Source organism: Magallana gigas, chromosome 1, assembly GCF_963853765.1.
Source record: "Magallana gigas chromosome 1, xbMagGiga1.1, whole genome shotgun sequence".
In the NCBI taxonomy this organism is placed as follows: domain Eukaryota; kingdom Metazoa; phylum Mollusca; class Bivalvia; order Ostreida; family Ostreidae; genus Magallana; species Magallana gigas.
This window is the reverse complement of record NC_088853.1, coordinates 25049070-25070943: the sequence shown is the minus strand read 5'-3', so window position 1 is coordinate 25070943 and position 21874 is coordinate 25049070. Positions and strand designations below refer to the sequence as shown.

The following is a 21874-nucleotide window of genomic DNA, read 5'->3' as shown; positions in this document are numbered from 1 at the left end:
CTCTTCGTCAACTTCACAACCAAATCGTGGCTCCTCGGGGATTTGAAAATGTTCACTTTTTGTCACCACGTCTACGTCCATGCCAGAAACCCTGCAATTCTCTGCGTCGAAGCTCATGTCAAAATTCATAAGATTCTCCTTGTCTGCATCAAAATCCATGAAATAATCTTCAAGTTTAATTTCTCCAAAACAATAGTTCATTTCTATTTCTTCGAAGGCCTGAGATAAAATTAAGTCCTCGTCATTTGACAACAAATGCAGGCCCAAATCTCGTAAATCACCCGTGATCACTGTGGGAAAGCTGCAACCAGACATCTTCTCAGCCGGTCAAACAATGCGTCGAAGAATATACTGGCGGGAAAATGAGAATATGCACGCGGTCACTTGACGAAATCATTTTTTTATTGGTCAAAATAAATATCACGCATCAGAAACGCTTATTAAGACACTTACTTTTGGTTAAATTGAAAATCAGGCATCAAACACTTGTCACAAGACACTCACTGATTTTTTAACTGGCCCATGATACAAGAAAGTTATTGATTTCTTATCATGGTGTATCCTGAATTCTTTGGACGAAGGGCGGAGACTCGTGCTTCGCACTCGTCACCGCCTTTCGTCCAAATAATTCAGGATCCTGAATTCTTTGGACGAAGGGCGGAGACTCGTGCTTCGCACTCGTCACCGCCTTTCGTCCAAATAATTCAGGATACACCATCATAAATATACAATAACTACTACTTGGATAATTTAACCTCCGGAGTTTTTTTTGTGTAAATTGTCGATATTGTCTTACATGTATGAGAAAAGAAATAAAAATCTCATCTAGAAACTGTTTGTCAAGTTAGCTGATAATGCAATGAGTTCTTCTTTAAATATATCACATTAAGCTAAGCAAGGTTAAAACAATCATTAATTGTTTATAAAACTATCAACTATTTTCACTAAACTATGAACATTTTTTTTCAAAGTGCATTAATATCGACGATATCAACGCACTTTTTTTTCAAAGTGCCAAGTTTAACGCACTTTGAAAAAGAATGTGCATTTCAAGGTGCGTAATTTTTCAAAGTGCGATGTAACATAGCCTATATTGTATTGTATAAGTCATAGCTTTTTTCCATTAGGCCTTGCTATTGCTATCCGTTCTGTCGCCGTGCGTCGTGGGTTATCAATTTTACATTTTGAACTTCTTCTTAAAAACTACATAGCGAATTGTAACCATTTTTGGTGTGAGGCATGTCTATGGTAAAAGGAATCTAAATTGTGAAATTCTCTACTACCCCTGGGGCACCAAAAGTGGGGCAAAATATGCAAAAAAAAAAGCCAAAGTTTCAAAAATCTTCCAAAAATCTTCATTCAACACATGTGAGGAAAAAACTGGTTTCATGGTTATAATGTCCATATAGCCGTCTACCAAACTTGTGAATTTCATGGCCCCTGGGTCAGAGGTTCTGCCTCTAGGGTGGGGCTAATATGGCCATATAGTAAAAATGTATTTAATCTTAGAAAATCTTCTTCTCTACTCCCATATACATTTGTTAAAAACTAAATGTATGATTATGATGTCCATGAAGCCCTCTACCAAAATTGCGGAATAATTCATTCCCCTGGGTCAGTGGTTCTGGCTATAGAGTGGAGCCAATATGGCCATATACTAAAAATGTATTCAATCTTTAAAAAATCTTCTTCTCTACTCCCATATATATTTGTTAAAAACTAAATGCATGATTATGATGTCCATGAAGCCTGCTACCAAAATTGTGAAATTCATGAAATGTAAAATGTAATAAATCTTTAAAAAATCTTCGTCTTTACCTCTACCTAAACTGTGAAATTCATGACCCCTTGGTCAGGGGTTGGGGATATTTGGGGGGGGGGGGGGGCAATATGTCAATATAGTGTTAATTGTTAATGTATATACTATATCAAAATCTTTTTCCCTATTCTCACACATCTGTATGAAAAACTGACTTCATAATTATGCTTCCCAGGATGTCCTGTACTAAAATTTTAAATTTCATGTCCTCTGGAGTATGGGTTTGGACTCTAGGGCAGGGCCAAAATGGATGTATAGGTGTTAATGTGTATAATGTTTAAAAATATCTTCTTTACTTTCACACACCTGAAAGGAAAACCGAATCCATGATTTTGTAGACCAAATCTTTCACCATAATTCAGACAGGGAGATGGTCGTCATTACAAATTTATAATTTTTCTACTCCAGAATGAAACCCAAATAAATGAATATATGACACTCCTCAACAAGTTTGTGTATGGGTTATATGCTACTCAGGTGATCGCTAAGGCCTACTGGATTCTATTAACATAGTCTGCATTGTATTTTTTTTTAAGAAAATCTATGTAGACGGCCCACAACAGTTCTCTCCCAAAGTTCGACCTACAAGATAAACAATGCATCACTTGCTAATGATGGCAATTTACAAACTGACTACATTTATTGTGCCCAAACTAATACAAATGAAACAGAGGCATGGCTACAGGTGGACTTTGGACATTTCTATAGCATAAACAACGTAAAAATCCGTAGTAGAAATGAAGGTATGATTTAAATTTAATTACATTGATTGTTTAAAACATATCCACCCAACATTCTATTTCAGATGTATGAATATATATATATATATATATATATATATATATATATATATATATATATATATATATATATATATATATATTATGGTAGATTATGGTAATATAGGTAGTCAATTTGTTTTAAAACCATGTGCTTAGGTTTGACTTAAAGCTCCATGGTCCTTTTTTTTGTTTGCTATTGCTCTATCAAAAGATTTTCCTTACAAGCCATTTATCTTAAAACGTTATATACATTCGCCTATTTCCACTGGTCTCCTTAGAATATTAGAAATATTCAAAGTAAATAAAACAAAAAATACGCTATAGGAACTCAAAAAATCTCTAAACAAGCCAATTGCACTGTATGCATGGTCAGAAAAGAGAACCCTTCGGGTACGTTCCATGAATAATTAGGTTTATTTAACCCACAAATTATGTATCAATTGTAAAAACAAACTACAGAAATATATGTGAACAAAATGTACACAAGTTTATTTTCAATTTGCTTAAATATTTTGACCTTTGTATATAGCAATATCAAATTCGTAATACAATCATACCTTCCTACAGACATATTTTGCAATGTCTATCATAATACACATATTGAGCATAACCATCGAATAAAAGCGTACACAAAATTTGATACAAAAACTGGTTTAATCAGCTTTAAGAATCTTATTTGGAAACATAGTGTGTAAACGATTAAACAAAGTATAAGCAGATAGGTCAGTATGAATTCTTTCAAAATAGGTGAATTTGTAGTAGATGCAATGTGTTCATTCATTGTCCCAGGCAACTAAAACACCGAAGCATGTCAAGCTGCCCTGCTAGTAACCATCTATCGTAAAGGGAAACCAGGTTTGTTTGTTTAAAAATACAGTTTTCTTCTAAATATTGCACTTTTGGGAACATTGAAGATATTGACTCTAGCTGTGTAATTCAAATGTTCTTTACATTTTAAGGTCACCTGAGTCTCTCAGGTGACCTATTGCAATTGGTTTTTGTCCTTCGTTGTGCGGTGTGCGTCGTACGTTAACAAATTTAACATTGTTAACTTCTTGAAAACTACAAGGTCAATTGCTATCAATTTTGGTGTGAAGCATATCTATGGTAAAAGAAATATAAATTGTGAAATTCATGGCTCTACCACAGGCGGGGCCAAGTATGCCAAAAAATCAAAATTTTCAAAAATCTTTTCTACTCCCACTCATGTGAGGAAAAAATGAATGCATGGTTATGAAGCCCTTTACCAAAATTGTGGAATTCATGGCTCCTGGGTCAAGGGTTCAGGCTCTAGGATGAAGCCACTTTGGCCATGAAGTGAAAATGTATTAAATCTTAGAAAATCTTCTTCTCTACTCCCATAAGTATTTGAATAAAATTGGAGGCATGGATACATGTTTAATGTCTACGGACTCCTCTACCTAAATTGTGAAATTCATGACGCCTGGAACTAACTGCATACTTAGAAAAAAATATTAACCTGTCACTTGTAGGAATATTTTTGCATTCACCTGCATGTAAGGCAAGGGTTATAGCTGGGAAAGAAGGTGTATGTATTTGTCTTATTATTTTATTCTGCTCATGAATTTCAAAGCAACGTGAGTTAATTTACATGTTTTGAAAAGAAAAATAATGAAGCTATCTATCAAAGTTACAAATAAGATATTGTAAAAGCATCTGGAATGAGTTCAGGGAAGAGGGTTTTAACACTTAATGGGGTAATTCTTCAAAATTGAGTTATCTCCCTTTGCTTGGTTATATTTAGTAATTAATTATTGAATATAATGTAATTAAGAAGTTGTATGGTCAAAAGAGTTATGCAAACAATTTTATCATTTGAAACAAAAAGTTTTTTTTTTTTATTTAATAAACAAGTAGACTTGTTGATAGTAAAGTTATAACTAGTATACTATCCACCTTGTTTTAGTTTATGTATGAAAACATATACACATAAAAACCATTGTATTAAAATGCAAATGTGGGAGAAATACTTTCTAAAGAAGTTCAGCACGTTTTTTAATATAAGGTCATACACTCACTCTCTTAGGACCTTTAAGAATAATACATACCCTTTTTCATTGCCTGAAACAGCCCGAGACTCCAATTTCAGCCCGAGGGATGGATATTGGCCAAGGGCTGATTTCAGCTGTATCACATATGCCAAACACTTGTATTTATTGCTAAGTATGTAATAAATAGCTATAATAGTTCTCTATGAAATATCTCAGACAGGAAGATAATTTTTTTCTACTCCACAATGAACCTCAATTAAGTGCATATATGAGACTCCGAGACAAGTTTGTGTATGGGCTATGGTACTCCGTTGACCGTTAAGGCATATTGGCTTCTTGTTTGAATAGGTTATGGATCATCATCTTGGAAGCAATATCGGTTCAGACAATTTTACCTAGATGTCTCGAACTCATCAGCATCAGAAACAACAACGACACAGAGAACTCGATGTTACACAGACTATACAACGGTTCACGGTCTCCCCCCAAACATCATAGACATACCGTGTAAACACACAGCTAGATACGTCATTGTGGAGACCACATTTGACGCACCTGAGGACGATAAATATGGTGAATTTGGTCCTGTTCTTGAAGTCTGCGAAATAGAGATTTATGGTATATTATTCATGAATTTCTTTACTATCAATCATACAAGTATATCTGATTTTTTAGTGTACGACGCACCTGAAGATGATCATATTACAGGTGCGATCCTTGAACTATGTGAAATAGAAGCTATGGGCAACCAAATTCAAGTTTAAATTTGACGAATCAATGACCAGAGAGTTTCTGCCGAAATCATGCAAGGATATACCGCGGTTGTTTTATTTTTAAATATAACACAGGATGAATCTCTGCCATTTATGCAGTCAACTGAAATGTGACTAAAAGTTGACTGAATGGCATAACTCTGCATTTCAGTTACCTCTTTAGACCTTTCAGTTAAAATTCAGTTGACTGAGTGGCACAAATTTATCCTGTGGTACGCATTCATCAATAAATTATCAGAAAATTACAACGCTTCAACTTTAAAATGATCCCAAGTATCAAAACCTAATCCTACTACTCATAATATCATTGACGGATTTTCTAGTGTATTTTAATGATCTAATATCGCGCATTTTAATTTATTAAAACTAACATACACACAAGTCCTTAATGTGTCCACATCATACCATCGGTGATTATTGTTTTATAAACTTGAACCTACGCGATCTCAGAATGTTTCCACGCAAGGTTTAGTTTTTCTGTTTAATTTTCTATAGCATTTTTTTTTCCAGTATGTAAATTTATTTCTATAGCTAAGTGATTAAATTACAAGATTTGTCCATACTGACCTTAGTATGAATGATATTAATTATATGTTTACACACGGCTAACCGTCGTCTGAGCAATAATATCGTAAGGTTAATTACAAGGAGGCCCGTGGCTTGTACAAACATTTTCTTGAACTTCATTTTCTCCCACACCTATTCTCGATATATTTTTATTTATCAAGTGAGATCTTCTTTCCAATTTAAATTTTAAAACAAGGTATTACTATACATATGCGCACAGGATTATCCAATAATATTATGTTTCCCTTTTCTGCCTTGAACCCATACCCTATTACACGATCAATAAGTATTTATCCAGGGTACTTTTTCACCGTATGGATGGTGGTCCAGGGCACAGATGTCTGAAACTGAATATTTATTTCATTAACATGATAATTGAGAAGAGGAGACATAATTTTTTTCGTGCAGATCCTACCAGTACCCCTCTTTTTTTCTATTTCTTTTTTAAAGAGTAGTATTCATGATATAATATACACTACTGAATTCAAAATCCACTGATATTCCCAAATATTGACTGACATTGTCTGACATCCACTGTACATTGACGGTACCTCACTGTACATTTCACTGACTAACACCGTACCCCACTGTACATTTCTACTGAACAGCACTGTATTCCACTGTACACCACTGTACAGTCCTACTGACTTCCACTGTACCCCACTGTACAGGGCACTGACCAGCACTGTACCCCACTGTACGCCACTGTACCGGGCACTGACCAGCACTGTACCCCACTGTACGGCACTGTACTATTAATTTGAGAAAAAAAAATCAGATTCTTAAATCTTCAGTATATTTTTTTTCGATATTTATTTTTATTATGCTGTATAAAGCATTATTATTATGTATACAGATAACTTGACAGGAGAATGCAACAGGTCGTTAAATTTATTTAATACGTTTTCTTTATTAAGTACATGTCATTATGTTCATTCTGCCAGTCATTCGAAAATATCCCTCCTTGTTTTTTTGTACACATGTCCAAATATCATGACTGCCCGCTTGACTACACAGGTACATTTCGAAGATAGCGTGCGAGTTTCTAGCTCATTTGTTAATTGATTTCTTTTGATTAAAATATTTAAATATACATTGCAAATGTAGGGTTTTAATTTTACAAAATACCACCTACTGCAGAATACATTATAAATTTTAAACACAATCAGTGACAAATTAAGCGGTAATTAACTATATCATTACATGTAATTTCAGCAAGAAATAAAAGGAAGGATTTAAATCAAGGAAGGTTGTAACATCTTGTAGTATGCGTAGATGTGCAGTTTTCTTAATATATGATTTACTTTTAAATGTTTAAGAAATAAGATATATAAAATGCCCTACGCTACACACTTTTTTGTATATATATATATATATATATAGAGAGAGAGAGAGAGAGAGAGAGAGGCAGATTACAGGTATATCACTTTCTGACAATATTGTATTGGTGTCATTTGCAAGCGTAGAAAAGTTCACAATAAAATCTATGTTGGAAGTGGCGGTTGCAATGCCGCAACGGGATTTTAACGTGCTTATACCTTTTTGACTCGGGGCCTCAAGTTTTAGCACTAGAAAATTCACACGAGAGAGAGAGAGAGAGAGAGAGTGAGAGAGAGAGATCCATCTATCAGAAATCGATTAGAATAATAAGAAATTAATTGTCTATTAATCTGCTTCTTTTACATATCGATTATTGTTCTTAATGTCTTACGTTTATTTTTGCCAACCAACTCCGTGGTTTTAGAAAAATATCTCCAAACTTTAAGTCGAAAAATGAAATGTAATTATATGGATAATATCACCCCCCCCCCCTTTTTCTTCCCGAATCAACTTGATACCCCTTGCAGTACTGTGTTATGTCGAAGCGATTCATGTTAAGCATTCGGTTATAAAAATTAATGCATTTTTTTTTAAATTTTGACCTCGATGTGTAATCACTATTAAATAGATATAATAAATCCCACTTTTGTGCAAACATTACATGAAACTAGTCCTACATGTAAGTAAATTATAATAATCTTTTAAGACAGATTTTAAATGATTATGATCCCAATGCACCCGGCAACCATAATGATTTTTTTAATCAAAAGTGAAAATTCCGATTTTTTGTTTTAACAGTGTATTTCCCCGACGTTTACATCTATTTATTCCTAGGCCCCAACACATATACACAGGTGGTCAGTTTTCACACCTTGACACAGTCACCCGGCCGTGTGTATAGTCTGAGCCTTTCTGTTAGTTACGGGTTTTTCGTTGTTCCCAGAGAGACAAAAGATTTTTTTTCTGTAGACATACACAAAGAAGGAGACAGTACACTGTCGATATAAAATATTACTTTTTAGCGTTGACTTTCAATCATTAAGATTTTTAAGACAATCATTGAATAACGAACTTCAAATCATTTGAATCCGTGGACATTATCCCGAAACTAAAGATAAATACAAACTTTAATTTGTTTAATGCCAATATGTAGATTTAGCCGCTGTCAACATTACTACATGTTACCGGTAGTACTTTATTTAAATACTAAAATATTCGTACGTTAGCATGGAGAGAGAGAGAGAGAGATAGAGAGAGAGAGAGAGAGATTTTATAGAAGATTTGAAATGCTTGCTATGATACAATATACTGGTTTCAGTAAATGAAGAAAAAAACCAGAAGAAAAAACGTTTTAAAGGCCGAACTTTTTTACCGGGTGGTAAATCTCAGGTGAGGGCGGGGCTTAATTTCTAGAGGTGTGAAAGCGATCTACCTGCGATCGTGAACGCTGCTAATCACTATACACAGGAAGCAAATATTACACAAGTCAGAATTCGTCATAGTTTGAATATCTTTTTGTTTTTATGACCATACGAAGCGATTTTATACGGAAATGTCGTCCGAGCACGTGTGTAATGCACAATTAAAAAAAATTCAGTAAACTAATTCTGCTTTAAAGATTTAACTCAGTTCATTGTGTTTAGCACTTGACATCGTTTAAGACGTTAATTTTAACAAATATAATTGTATAAGAAACCATACGATCAGAAAAATATTCACTTGAATGTAAAAGCAGCCATTATACGATGACAACTAATGGAGTTCGTTTTCCATGGAGTGACGTTTTCGTGCAACAAGTTCCAATTGAGTGTATAATAAGTAAATACAGCTTTAATAGCTCATAAGTTTGTTTAAAAAAAAAAATTGTATGCATGTTTTGGGCTGCATGCTCATTCATCGTCGTGAAATTTATTAGGTTATATACATTCAACATGATTCAAAAATAAATTGCGTATTTTCAATTTCTGAATAATAAAACTATTTTTCTCATTTATCCGACCCTTACACATTTCACTTATTACGGAAAGAGAAAATAAACATGCTTGCCTATTAATTAAGGTGTCGCTTATAATTGAAGATATGCTAAAATTAAATTGTGATGCAGCAAAAATATTGCGGGGGGGGGGGCTTATGTATGCCTTCCTGACTTTGGAGAATAGTTACAACCTGAGAGAGAGAGAGAGAGAGGGGGAAGGAGGGGGTATATTTTTTCTTATTAAAACTGTTACTACATGTATATCATCACATTCTTAGCTGTGCAAGAGAAGATACATGTAGATGTATTACATATGTTGATAATTAACAGTGTTGAAATTCAAAAGTATATAATTAAAAGTACCGTAATAGGGTGAAATATTATTTGAACACTGTTCGTTATCACCATATTTCATCTTTAATTTAACACAATACTTATTTTGATATAAGCGACTGGTGGGGGGGGGGATTAGGATTTATAAATGTTTAACATGTTTAATATCCGACTTGATTTAAATAATAAAAAACGCATTTAAAATGATTAATATGGAGAGTATTTCGTTTATTCATACATGTTATGCTTTTAAAAAAATTTATTTCAAATGGATTTAATAATCTAAAGACCACAAATACCCTTATATGGGAATTGCATAATATCTTGAACAAGGTGTCAGACTGACAATTTACAAGGTTGAATATTGGGACATTCACACCTTTTGATCTACTGAAAGTATGTATACTATACACAGATACTGACTCGCTAATCTTCCTATGAAGTAAAACTTCAAAGACATTTTAAAGTCCAGACCAGTTATCTTCTCTCTTTTGAAAAAAAAAGTCAGTATGTTGAGCAATATGGTGGAATTTTTTTTATCGTATAAAAGTTGTCCGTCCTCCACATATATGTTACATTAAAGTTTTAAAATTCAGATAATTTAAAACTATCTATAAATTGTAATTCATAGCTTTAAATTCTGTGAATTTTAAAATTTTAATGTAACATATATACTTATATTTATTTGACAATATTGATTAAATGAAATTCATTGTAAAAAAGAATCAACTAGATGTTTAGTTACTAAAACATTGATTTTGAAATATATAAAAATATTTCCCCCTTTTTATTGAATAAGTTGCTATATTTTGTATGATAATTGGATTCCGAGTTTTTAGATAAATACATGCGTGGATCGGAGGATTCGGGGGGGAGGGGGGGGGGTCAGAGGATAATTCAATTCTTTTAAACTTACATAGTACAACTATCTAAAATATGTCTAAGCTCCCCCAGAAAACAAGTATCCCTGCCCTTTCCCTGGAAAGAATTCTGACCGCGCATGTAATTATATATGAACTTAAAGAAATAGAAGCCCATTTTTCTCTTGTATGCAATAGGAAATAATCAAAACAAATCCAGATTTTGGTCTCAAATAAAGTAAATATTTAATTCATTGTTTAAACATAATAACTTATTAAAACATACTAGGTACAGTGGGTTACAGTGGTGTACAGTATTTGTCAGTACCCTGTACAGTGGGGTACAGTGCTGGTCAGTGCCCCGTACAGTGGTGTACAGTGCTGGTCAGTGGGTAGGTACTGTGCTGTCCAGTGGAGTACAGTGGCTCTGTACAGTGTCGTACAGTAGCTCTGTACAGTGGGTGTACAGTGGATTTACAGTAGGGTACAGTGGTTATACAGTAGATGTCAGACAATGTCAGTCAATTTTTGGGAATATCAGTGGATTTTGAATTCAGTAGTGATATAAGTGATACACCGATGCGTCTATTTACCCGATTAGACCAAAAATTAAATTATTGAAAATTATTTTAAACGACTCGATTTTCATTACTTATTGGAGTAATCCTTTTAAAAACTTTTTAACCGAATTTCCTCCACACTTATTTAACCAAAAAACGACAATTGTTTGAAAATTGGACGGTGCCGGTATGAGGCATGTATTTTTTACTCTAAAATGCATTATATTGTATCAAATTTAGGGTGTAAGACAACTTGCCGAGGTAATCTCTGCGATGACTCTGGTAATTGTACCAATGGGTGTAAAGACGGATACGGGGGACCTGCTTGTGATATTCAATGTCCTGCAAATTGTAAAAACTGTGACAGCAAAACTGGACAATTTATCAGCTGTAAGTCTGGTTATTGGGAGGACACTTGTAATTCATATATATATATAATGTAATAGTGCTACACATATCTTATCTTGTCTTAACAGGTGAGAAATTGAAGGATTCAAACTTGAAAATCCTGTCCATTTTGTATGGGGTAATTGCAGCTCTTAGTATCAGTCTCATCGTCAACGGCTACATGATAATATGGTATGTTTAGTATTACATTTCCTATAAAATTTCCACTAAAAGGGTTAACGCATGTATATTTCACCTAACTTTCAATTATTAATACTGAATATCACCCGTGTTATATATTTTTATTGCAATTAAACCTATGAAGTTTTACTAGAAATACTGTTTAAATGAGATTATGGTTGTTTCGCGAAAGGTCCAAAATGGAATCAATAGTATATAATTCTAAATGGTAAAATTATAAGGCATATAATTAGATTAACTACCCAGCTGATATATTGATATTAGTTGACATGTTTCGGGAGGGACATTGGTGACGTTTGGTTGGTTACAATCAATTTTTAAAATACTTTTTTGTCATGCCCCTGACAAAAAGAATCTCGAGATATTGTGTAAGCTGTACATAAATTGCGTAGTACACAGTGACTCCTTTATATGGTTACTTTACGTTGTACACTACAAGACAGTCTGACCATTTAATACAGATGCCAAAAAATCAATGCCACGTAAAATGGTCATCAATTAATTTGTTTTTTAAGTCCCGATAGTACTCTTTTATTATTTTCCTGCATTCATGATTTTAATGAAACTAAGATAATTTAAAACAAAAACACACTACAAATGCCCTGGGTGTACGATACTGTAGTACAGACGTATTAAGATATGCCTCTTATATTAGAGTAAATATACTGTTTATAGGTAAATATTCGCTCCTTTTGCCTTCGTTGTTAACGGGCTAATTTAAGACTGTGCGAATTCCAATACATCCAATTGGCTATCTTTAATCACACCTGTGTCTGAGCAAACTCAAGACGTGGCGAAACTGTTTGCAAGTGTAAAAGAGCGAAAATTACACGGGGCCAAAATAACTCTGTATAAAGTATTTGATTTGATTGATACAGGATTTCAATACAGAACAAATGCAAAGGACAAGACGTAAAACAAGAGGCGATGAGTTGTAATTCTCCTCCTCAGGATTTCATTTTAAACCAAGAAATATATGAAGCAGTGGAGGACAACGCCGAATACCAAGAAATGGGTCAACCCAGTGGATCTTCTCATTACGATCAACTCCAAGGGCGAAAAACCTAGTTAATTAACAATTATTAGTAATCAAACAAGTAGTCAGTGGGTTTGTTATAAGATTAAAGCAAATTGGTTGAAATCATGGAAGCTATCTGGTCAATTAAATGAGATGAAGAGAAGAACAACATGTATAAACGCGTTTGATCGTGATCGCAGTGAGCAAAACAAAAACTTTAGTAGTTTCTTTTGCTGCAAAAAAGTGAAATCTTAGTATTCGGAATTTTAGAAATATGTATTGATTTGAGGGAAAACAGAGCATTGCAGACGATTTTTGTACAATTTACTTATCACATTTTTGATATGAACAAGCGCAATTACTTAAAAATGTTTTCGAAAAAAGAAACATTCAGATATGCTTCCAAAAAAGAATATTTAATATCGGCGAAAATCTTTTGGTTTGTTTTTTTTTCTTTTTTTAGGTCATAATTAAGACTGTTATTATAGTATGGTCTCCAATTACTTGCATGTTCTGTATGTTTTTCTATATTAACATATAATATCGCTGTTTCTATTCATTATTGCCGACTGTGAATACGTGTTGGTAACATAATAAAAACTATAGCCTAGTTTTTAGCTGAAAGATTTTTTTTTTTTATATAAGTGCGTGTTATGCTTTGTTTTTAATGTTTTAGTGTCATGTTCTGAGCTCAAAATAATTGCTTTCCATATGTTGACATGTAATCCTTTTTGTATATTTTTATGATTTTTACTCAGCAGTATGTAGTAATAAAGACGCCGAGTCTATGTATATGTACATTATTTTGTTTTATCAAACGGGAAGGGGTTGAGAAAACACGTAATCAAAAACATATGCTGGTGTATGCACGAGCGTAAATCTTAAGAACCATATATTTAAGAAAGTGATCACAGACGATATTGATGCATAAGTGATTTTACATCCGTATCCTTGTGAAGGGTTCTTTCTCTTAGCCCTCAATAAACTTATCCTGTGTTTCATGGTGTATGGGAAAGAGATGATGTAATATGCTAAATCAATGATCTAAATATATCGAATCTCATCACCTCTCTATTAATATAATCCTGTAAATGTATGAAGAAAGCATATTACACAATCGAATGTCCACAAATTCAGTACTGATGTGTAGGTCCTTCCCATTTGATATTCTGTTTTGCTTTTAACGTTTATATTTTTGTCTGTCTTAGTTAAGCATACTTTAAATTACATGTACGTGTAAATCTACGTAAAATGTTTACATGTTTCATTACTTCTTTACATATATATTTAAATATAGTGAAAGTGAAAAAGATAAAATTTCGCGGGGGCAAAATAACGTTTCATGACTAAGACTATGATCACACACTTCAGGCACAAAGGGATAAGTAAGTAAGCAGATGCGAACGATTATGATTTCTTGTGAAAAACATATCAAATAAGAGTAATGATTTCAATCTTTAATGGAGTTTCTTTTCTTTTTAAATTGTTTTGTATATTTTAGCTTTTTTTAGGTGTGCAAACATTATAATAAAATATTGGTATTATCGCTTTTTCTTTTTTCCAATTTCTTCATATTCAATAAGTGAGAAGTAAATACAAATTACAAATCCGTTAATTTCCCACTACTCGTTGAATAAGACAGAGCTTTTTAAAAATAAATCATATTTGCGGGAAGGAAATAAATGTTTAAAAAACGTAAATATAAGCATTGAATCATTATTTTTTGAAAGATGTGGTTTCATAACTGCAACGATGAGTGCAAACAAATTATCATAACGCGCTAACGCGTGTTATTCAATTTATATGCACACACCGTTGCAGTTATTAGACCATATCTTTCAAAAAATAATGATTCAATACTTAAGTAACTCTGAATAGATGCATAATGCATGGCGTCTTAACCTAATGTCTTTTAATGGAATCTCCTGAATAAATCCATACGTGTTTATGACCAACTTTGTTGTTGATATCAACGATATCGACAACAACAAAACGATATCGAATTTTGAAAACATCATTTTCAACAAATTCTTAATCACCCTAAAACTTTCTCTATCGTGGTCACCCCCAAATTATTAACCGGGTTTTCCAACGGGAAAATACGGTTATTAAAATAATGAAAATGGCAGACGGCTGCCAAAAGGGTACCCTCATTGTAGAGATGAATCCTCCTACAGTTTTAAAGACATGAAGTTGTTCTTTTGAAGATCAATTGTACATAGATCAGAGGTGTGCATATTGCTAGAGTTTTGATTTCTGATATTTTATAAAAAAAAAAAAAATACCAGCTTTTGAACTTATTCATGCAAAATGTTGCATAAAGGGTACCCTTATTGTACGGATAACTCCTCCTACAGTTCCAAGTAAGGAATGTGTTTTTTGCAGATCAATTGTAGATATTTTAGAGTGTGCATATTGCTAGGATTTTGATTTCTGATAATTAATGAAAAAATACCAGCTTTTGAACTTAGTCATTTTTGGCAAAATATTGCATATCGGGTACCCTTATTTTACGGATAGCACGGACACTACTTTAAAGTGACCAATCTTATTCAAAATGCACGTCATTGTATGCATTTTTGTACCTAAAGTAAAAAACAAGATCTGCAAATAATTATCAGATTTTCGTTAAGATGTTTAGAATACGCTATTACATTAGGTTTTTGTATTCTTAGATTATATATTCTTCATATTTCCCAAAATATTGTCAAATCATTCTACAAATTATAAGCCTATATTCATATTCAACAGGAATTTTTATTTTAATAATTAAGTCATTTGTATCAAATCTCTTTTTAAAAAACCCCGAAAACGACAAATTTATGTAGTACTTTCAAATATACAAAAGGATATTTTAAAAATCGGTGATGTAAACTTTACAGAATTACAGGCATTTTTTTTTTTTACCGCATTACACATTTTATAAAATAAGTCAACTTTTTATTTTTCTGTCTTTTATTATAACTTTTTTTTTTACAAAATACTATGTTACAAACTTTTTTTATATGAATCCGTACTGTTACTTCATTGTCGTTTTCATGTAAAAAACTGTACACTTTGTATTACTGATTGGCAAAGCCAAGGGCCTTTCAAATTCTTAAGACGAAGATTCAGTACCAGACAATTTGAACCCAGCTGTAACCAAAAAAAAAAAATCCTGCTTTAGCCAAGAGAGATGTTAAAGTTCAAGATGTAGTGCGCTGTTGCGGATCAAATGCAGAGACAGCCAAGTTTCACATGAAAGAGCTAGTAGCCAACGGGCTCGGAGGAGTCAACTTGATAATTCCGGTCGGGGCGTGATCAAATCTATCATCAAGCCTTCTGGGCTTTATTGATAGATTTGATCACGGCCCGGCTGAAATTATCACCTCATAATACTCGAAGAATGATTCCTTATTCCTTAAATAAAGCCGAACTTTCTGAACTCAGTAGAGTACCGATCAGACTCAACCTAACTGAAGGTAAACCCATAGTCAACCCAGAAAGTAAACCTTGATCACAAGTTGACCCTTGAAGCAGACGCTACATTTGTATTTGGAAAATAAAAGGGGTTGGAATTACAGACAGTTAGATAATTAGATGTTTTCTTATGGTATTTGATCTATTAATTATACTAGCACATGCACAACGGCACGGGGGTATCGAGACACTTAAAAGGAATATTTTATGTAACGTCCAAATAAACAGCACGTAAAACCTGTTAAATCAAACGATGTTAGGATGAAAGCATTGCACATGAATTCAATTTTTAAAAAAAGAAATAACTATATTAAATGGTTTATTTTTGTAAAATTTTAATATTAAGTGTACAATGTTACCGCACTGACGTCCCATGTTGGCCTTTGTAATAATTATCTTGGATAACGAAAGTTCATACGTACAAGCATATTTCATTCAACTTAATTTCCGTAAAACACAGTGTAAACATGTATAACAATGCATGCAGATACAACGTATGTATACAATGCGTCTAACCGGATCAAAAATAGTAGGCAAAGTAATGGAACGAATAATAACCTTCTGAGCACGGAGATGGGACAACATATACCATAGCAAACAGCCTTTTACGAGTCGTGTTCAGACTTAAAATTACAATTTAACCAAAACGCATAACACCGTTTGTGTATATGACAAATTAAGAATGAAATTCTAAAGAAACACACCTACCGTAACAATAAACACAAGTCCAAACCAGGGCAAAGAACGTCCATAACACAGTTTGCATTTTGAAACAGGAAGTTATTTCCAGCCTATCTGATTCTCAAAGCATTATACATAAAAGAGTTTTATTTACATTAAAAGATTTCATGTTTGTTCAATGATTTTACATTATGGGTCACAACACTGCAGTGTCTACAATTACTGCACACGATGTGTACTATGCTGTATATCAAATTATTTAACAGACAATCCATATTGCAGTTTTTAGGAAACGCAGCGTTTACAAATGGGTTGCATTTTTAAAAGTAGAGCGCAATGTGGAACATTTGCAGGCAAACAATGCTACAATGTATTTAGAATATCCAGGCGTCCTTTTTTCATTTAAACGGTGTTTGAATATATTTGTGGCGTTATTTATGTTAAACCTAGTCCATTTAAACTATTTCTTTCTGCAGTTTGTCTAATAGGTTACCCTTTAGCTGTCCAAAAAGTTTCCAAGTACTGGGATGTAACGTGACATGCTCTATAATACAAGATAATTTGGGTAAATATGAGCAAATGTAAACACAATGAAAAAAACAACTTTACAACATAAACTGTTTTTATTGACCAAGGTTCAGGGGTTAAAGCCCTATGACGGGCCAGATATGGTCATAGAGTAAAACTTTTGCATCTCTCAAAAGTCTTTTTTTTTCATTTCGACGGTAGCAGATATATAAAGATCATGAAGATTTCTACGGAATTTGTAACATTCATGGCCCGTTGTTCAGGGGTTCAAGCCCTCTACCGTCATTGTAAATTTGGAGGCCCCAAAGTCATGTGCTTAGGCCATAGGGTTGTTGCCATATACATGAAGGCAAATAAATAAAATGTAATGATATTTTCTTCTATACTTTTAGAATCTAAGGGGGGGGGGGTAACTAAATGCATTTGATGTTATGTCCTCTACTCAAACTGTGGAATTAAATTCTCTTGGGCAGGGGTCTAGGTCTTTTGTTTATGTTGGGGAGCGTACCAAAAACAGTTGTACACTAGTAATTTCAAAATGCATTACTTCACATTTTTAAAACCCGGTAACATAACACTTTTACATTGTACCATATTTAAAGAAAACAACTCCCAAGGTCGTCCATCCTATAGAGTTTAAAAACTCGATTTCAATAAACACAGCAATTTTAGGAGAGAGACACTTAGCATCGTGCAGGTGGGGCGATGATTGGGTAATATTATCCGAAATTTTGACAAACACCAATCCCCCCCCCCCCCCCCCTTATGCGTCCCGTCAGCGAAACAATATTGTAGCAGTGTCCACCCTATACATGAAACCATTATTAAAACCCCTGGTTTACGATCTGCAGAACTATTGTTATTGACATTATTCAAAATGTATCGTTTGTCGATAGAATTCCTGCTGTAGTTTGATTACTCTCTCTCTCTCTCTCTCTCTCTCTCTCTCTCTCTCTCTCTCTCTCTCTCTTGCACTCTTGCAAAAAACATCAAAATAGTCGTTTGGCATGTTTTAAATAGTTTTATCCACAAAAACAAATATAAACACTACAACGAAGGGAAATAAAACAATGTGGCAAACGCAATTTAAAAACAGATCAATAGTATTCAATGTTTTACAACTCTTATTCATATGGAGTGTGATCAGGAAGTGAAATGTCGTTAGCTGTAATAAGTAGGTCAGAATTATGGGTCCTTGATTTTGAACTTTATTTGGGTGATTGTTCTCTTTTCATGTTCTGTAACACACAAATCTAACTCTATAACAATGCATTTATATCCAGCTTTCAAAACTATTCAACAGTTTTTTTTGTTTTATGCTTGTTAATATAAACGCAATATCATTAACAAAATTCGAGTATCAGATACGCCGTTGTCTTGTCAAGTTATTCAACATATTCAAACACATTCTATTTACACAAGAATGATGTGTTTGCGATGTTTCTGTTTAATGAGGGACATTGAACTCCCGTTTAGTGGTGATTGGTTATTGTAGGAAATAATTTTTATAAGTAAAATTACTGAGAACGCAAATGTTAACACATGTAAAAGGTTTGATTTATATAAATCTGCATGAATAATGAATGAGGTTCAATGATTGATCTGTGTCAAAATATTGTTGCCCAGGAGAGCGAAGCAAGCCTCTCGACAATAAATGCTAACTTCCTCAATATTTCCTAATTATTTAATTGACATAGGTAAATGTCCATTAAAACATTGATTCGAAATGTATTATTCTATTTGGATTGTCGTCTTTGGTTTCCAACTTCATGTTTATTGTTTCGGTAAAGTATAAAATACATTACTTAACATTAAGATACTAATGACTGATTTTTTAACTGGTCAAAAATTTGGTTATGTTGACACCAGGCAGTAAAAACAAATTTTATCGCGGGAATACATGTCAATTTTTCCCACCTTATCAACAGGTTCATGGATTTATGAACCGGTTGATAGCCTAACATAGAGGTAATGTTTAATACATTGTAATATCTAAAAGTGTGACAATACTTGTATACTAAAGTTTATTCTTTGAGAATATTTTGTAAAAAAAAAAAAAAGATATATGAGTGAATAAACGTGTATATGAATATATCGGGTATATTATCAAAATATCACACAAGATAAAAGAAAACTATGAATCACACTCTAAATTACATGCACGTCTTCTAGATACTTTTAAAATAAGAACAACAAATACCAAGTAAGATGGAAAGGAATAATAGGTCAATGCATATATCATATTATTATTTCAATGAGGATGCCCTTATTGCTTTTATTCCTTTAATGCTAGTGAACAATGATATCGCCTAAGGCTCAAGTAAGATTGTCTTTTGTCTGCCGTTCATTACTAAAGCAAAAAAAAAAAAAAAAAGGAAAATATATCACATAGAAAATAACCTAAAGACTATCATTTGTAAATATGAAATCTAAATATTATACATAATCAATTGTTTAGTATTGTTTTCTATCCTTTTGGTCTAAATGTCAGAGATTTAAATAATATAATCATATCAGAAAAAAATATTATGTTAGGACATTTTAATTACATATATTTAGTTTCCAATATGCATCCGGTTTTGTTTTAGTTTAGCGATATTTATTAAATATTGTATTTGTTTTATTAATTACTACCAGGTAGGAGATGTTATTATGTACAAAGCGATAACATAAATAGTCGGAGATGAGTTGTTTTTTTATTTACAGCAGTGGTTGCCTGCAGGAAATAAAATTAAAAGATATGATGCCTCATTTTCGTTATCATTTGAAAAAAAAAATAATTTCTGCGTTTAATTTATGTTAAAGCGGACATTTTAATTTTTCCCTATCGAAATGTTATAGAAACGAAGGTATGTATTTTTTTATTCAATCTGAAATTTTAAAGTTCTTTGTGGTTCATATAAACCTACAAGTATTTTATACGGAAATTGATTGTGAAAGTGTTCAATATTAGTAAAGCAGATACGCGTTTTATTGAAATAATTAGACACCTAAATCAGTGGTATAACATATTTTTTTCATTTTAAACATTTTTTTTAGTTAATTTTAAATATGCTGACAATATTCGTAAAAGCGTCGTGTTACTTTATAAATAGGCACAATTATGATTAATGTTTGGGAGAAGATGGTAGTTCCCTTCCAGAATAAATTAAAAACCCAAGTCTCTGTTGTTTGTACCAGTAACTTTAAATGCGAAGTTTAGACATTTTCAAATCAGAATTGATGAAAGATAACACCGATAAAAATTGCATATCTTTCAATTTATGAAATTCAATTTAATGGTTGGTTGGGGACAAGCATTGCCTACCATATGCATCACCCTAATAAGAACTGTTCTTTAAGAATATGTCACTAAAGGAGACTCATGATAGATGAATGTAAACAAAAAATATAATTTAGGTTTTTGTTGTTGTTGTTTTTCTTTTGATCATTATTTTTATTGTTATATATTAATGGTTATTATAAATGTATATTTTACTTTATTTTCACATCATATTCCATAGGTTTTTGGAAGCCCTATCGATTCAGACAGTTTTACCTAGATGTATCAAACACGTCAGCAACACAAACAAAAAAAGCTCATAGAACTCGATGTTACACTGACAATACCACATACCCAGCAGTACCTCCAAACGTAATAGACATACCGTGTAAGCACACAGCTAGACACGTCATTGTGAAGACCATGTATGACGCACCTGAAGATAACCCAACTAGGGGGGCTATCTTAGAAATCTGTGAAATAGATGTGTATGGTAATACAAATTTTAAAAAAAATTATGTGATAATAGATAACATCAGAAAGATTTGAAACAAGAGATTATTTTTAGATTTGATATAGTTTTGTTCAGGAATTTCAAAAATCATTAGAAAATAATTTATAAATGAGTTTGAAAACGTGCTTGGTGTTTTTAATGAACCATTATTCATGTTTATTTTACAAATTAATAGTTTTTCCATAGTCTTTATCCGTATCAGATATTAAAAACCTTTTTTAACATATGCATGTGCAAACTTCCATACAATGATACCTCCTACTGAAACCAAATGACTTAGTTTTCGTTCTAATTTACTAACAAAATATTATGATTTCAAATATAATTTTTCATCGTATTTCATGATTATTTATCAATGACATGACGGACGGTATGTTATATATTTCAGTTCTAGACCAATTGACAGTCCCAGAAATCCCAAAGCATAATATACATACCGTGTGAACCTTAGTTAAAAAACTGCTGTGATGCCATTTCTTTGTTCAAGCATTCTAAAACTTTACCTATTAGAGAGTTTCTTAACATCAGACCGTTAACAATGGTTACTCTACAGTATCGATATACTTCAAAATCGGACATTTAATATTTAAATGGGGGTTAGATAGAAAAAAATATTTTTTGCAGATAGATTGCAAAGAGTGTTAGATATATCAAACACAGGATTTCCCCCTAAAAATATCTAATTGCAGACGACAGTTAACTGTCAATTGCAATGCCAGCCGGCTAGTTTGATTTACGACCTAAATACTGTGGAACCATTAGATTTCGTGGTGGCTCAATTTTCGTGGAATTTGTTGGTACCTCTCATCCACGAATTAACATC

General features: G+C 32.8%; 1 protein-coding gene across 1 annotated transcript; it reads left to right on the top strand.

Annotated features, from left to right (window-relative positions):
• The first annotated feature begins 2036 nt into the window (after window positions 1-2036).
• Window positions 2037-14153, top strand: LOC136273441 (uncharacterized). The gene is made up of 6 exons (XM_066077860.1): window positions 2037-2040; window positions 2356-2562; window positions 4962-5231; window positions 11242-11391; window positions 11478-11580; window positions 12468-14153. The coding sequence occupies exons 1-6, from the start codon at window positions 2037-2039 to the stop codon at window positions 12655-12657; spliced, it is 924 nt and encodes a 307-aa protein (XP_065933932.1). The 3' UTR covers window positions 12658-14153.
• Window positions 14154-21874: the final 7721 nt, after the last annotated feature.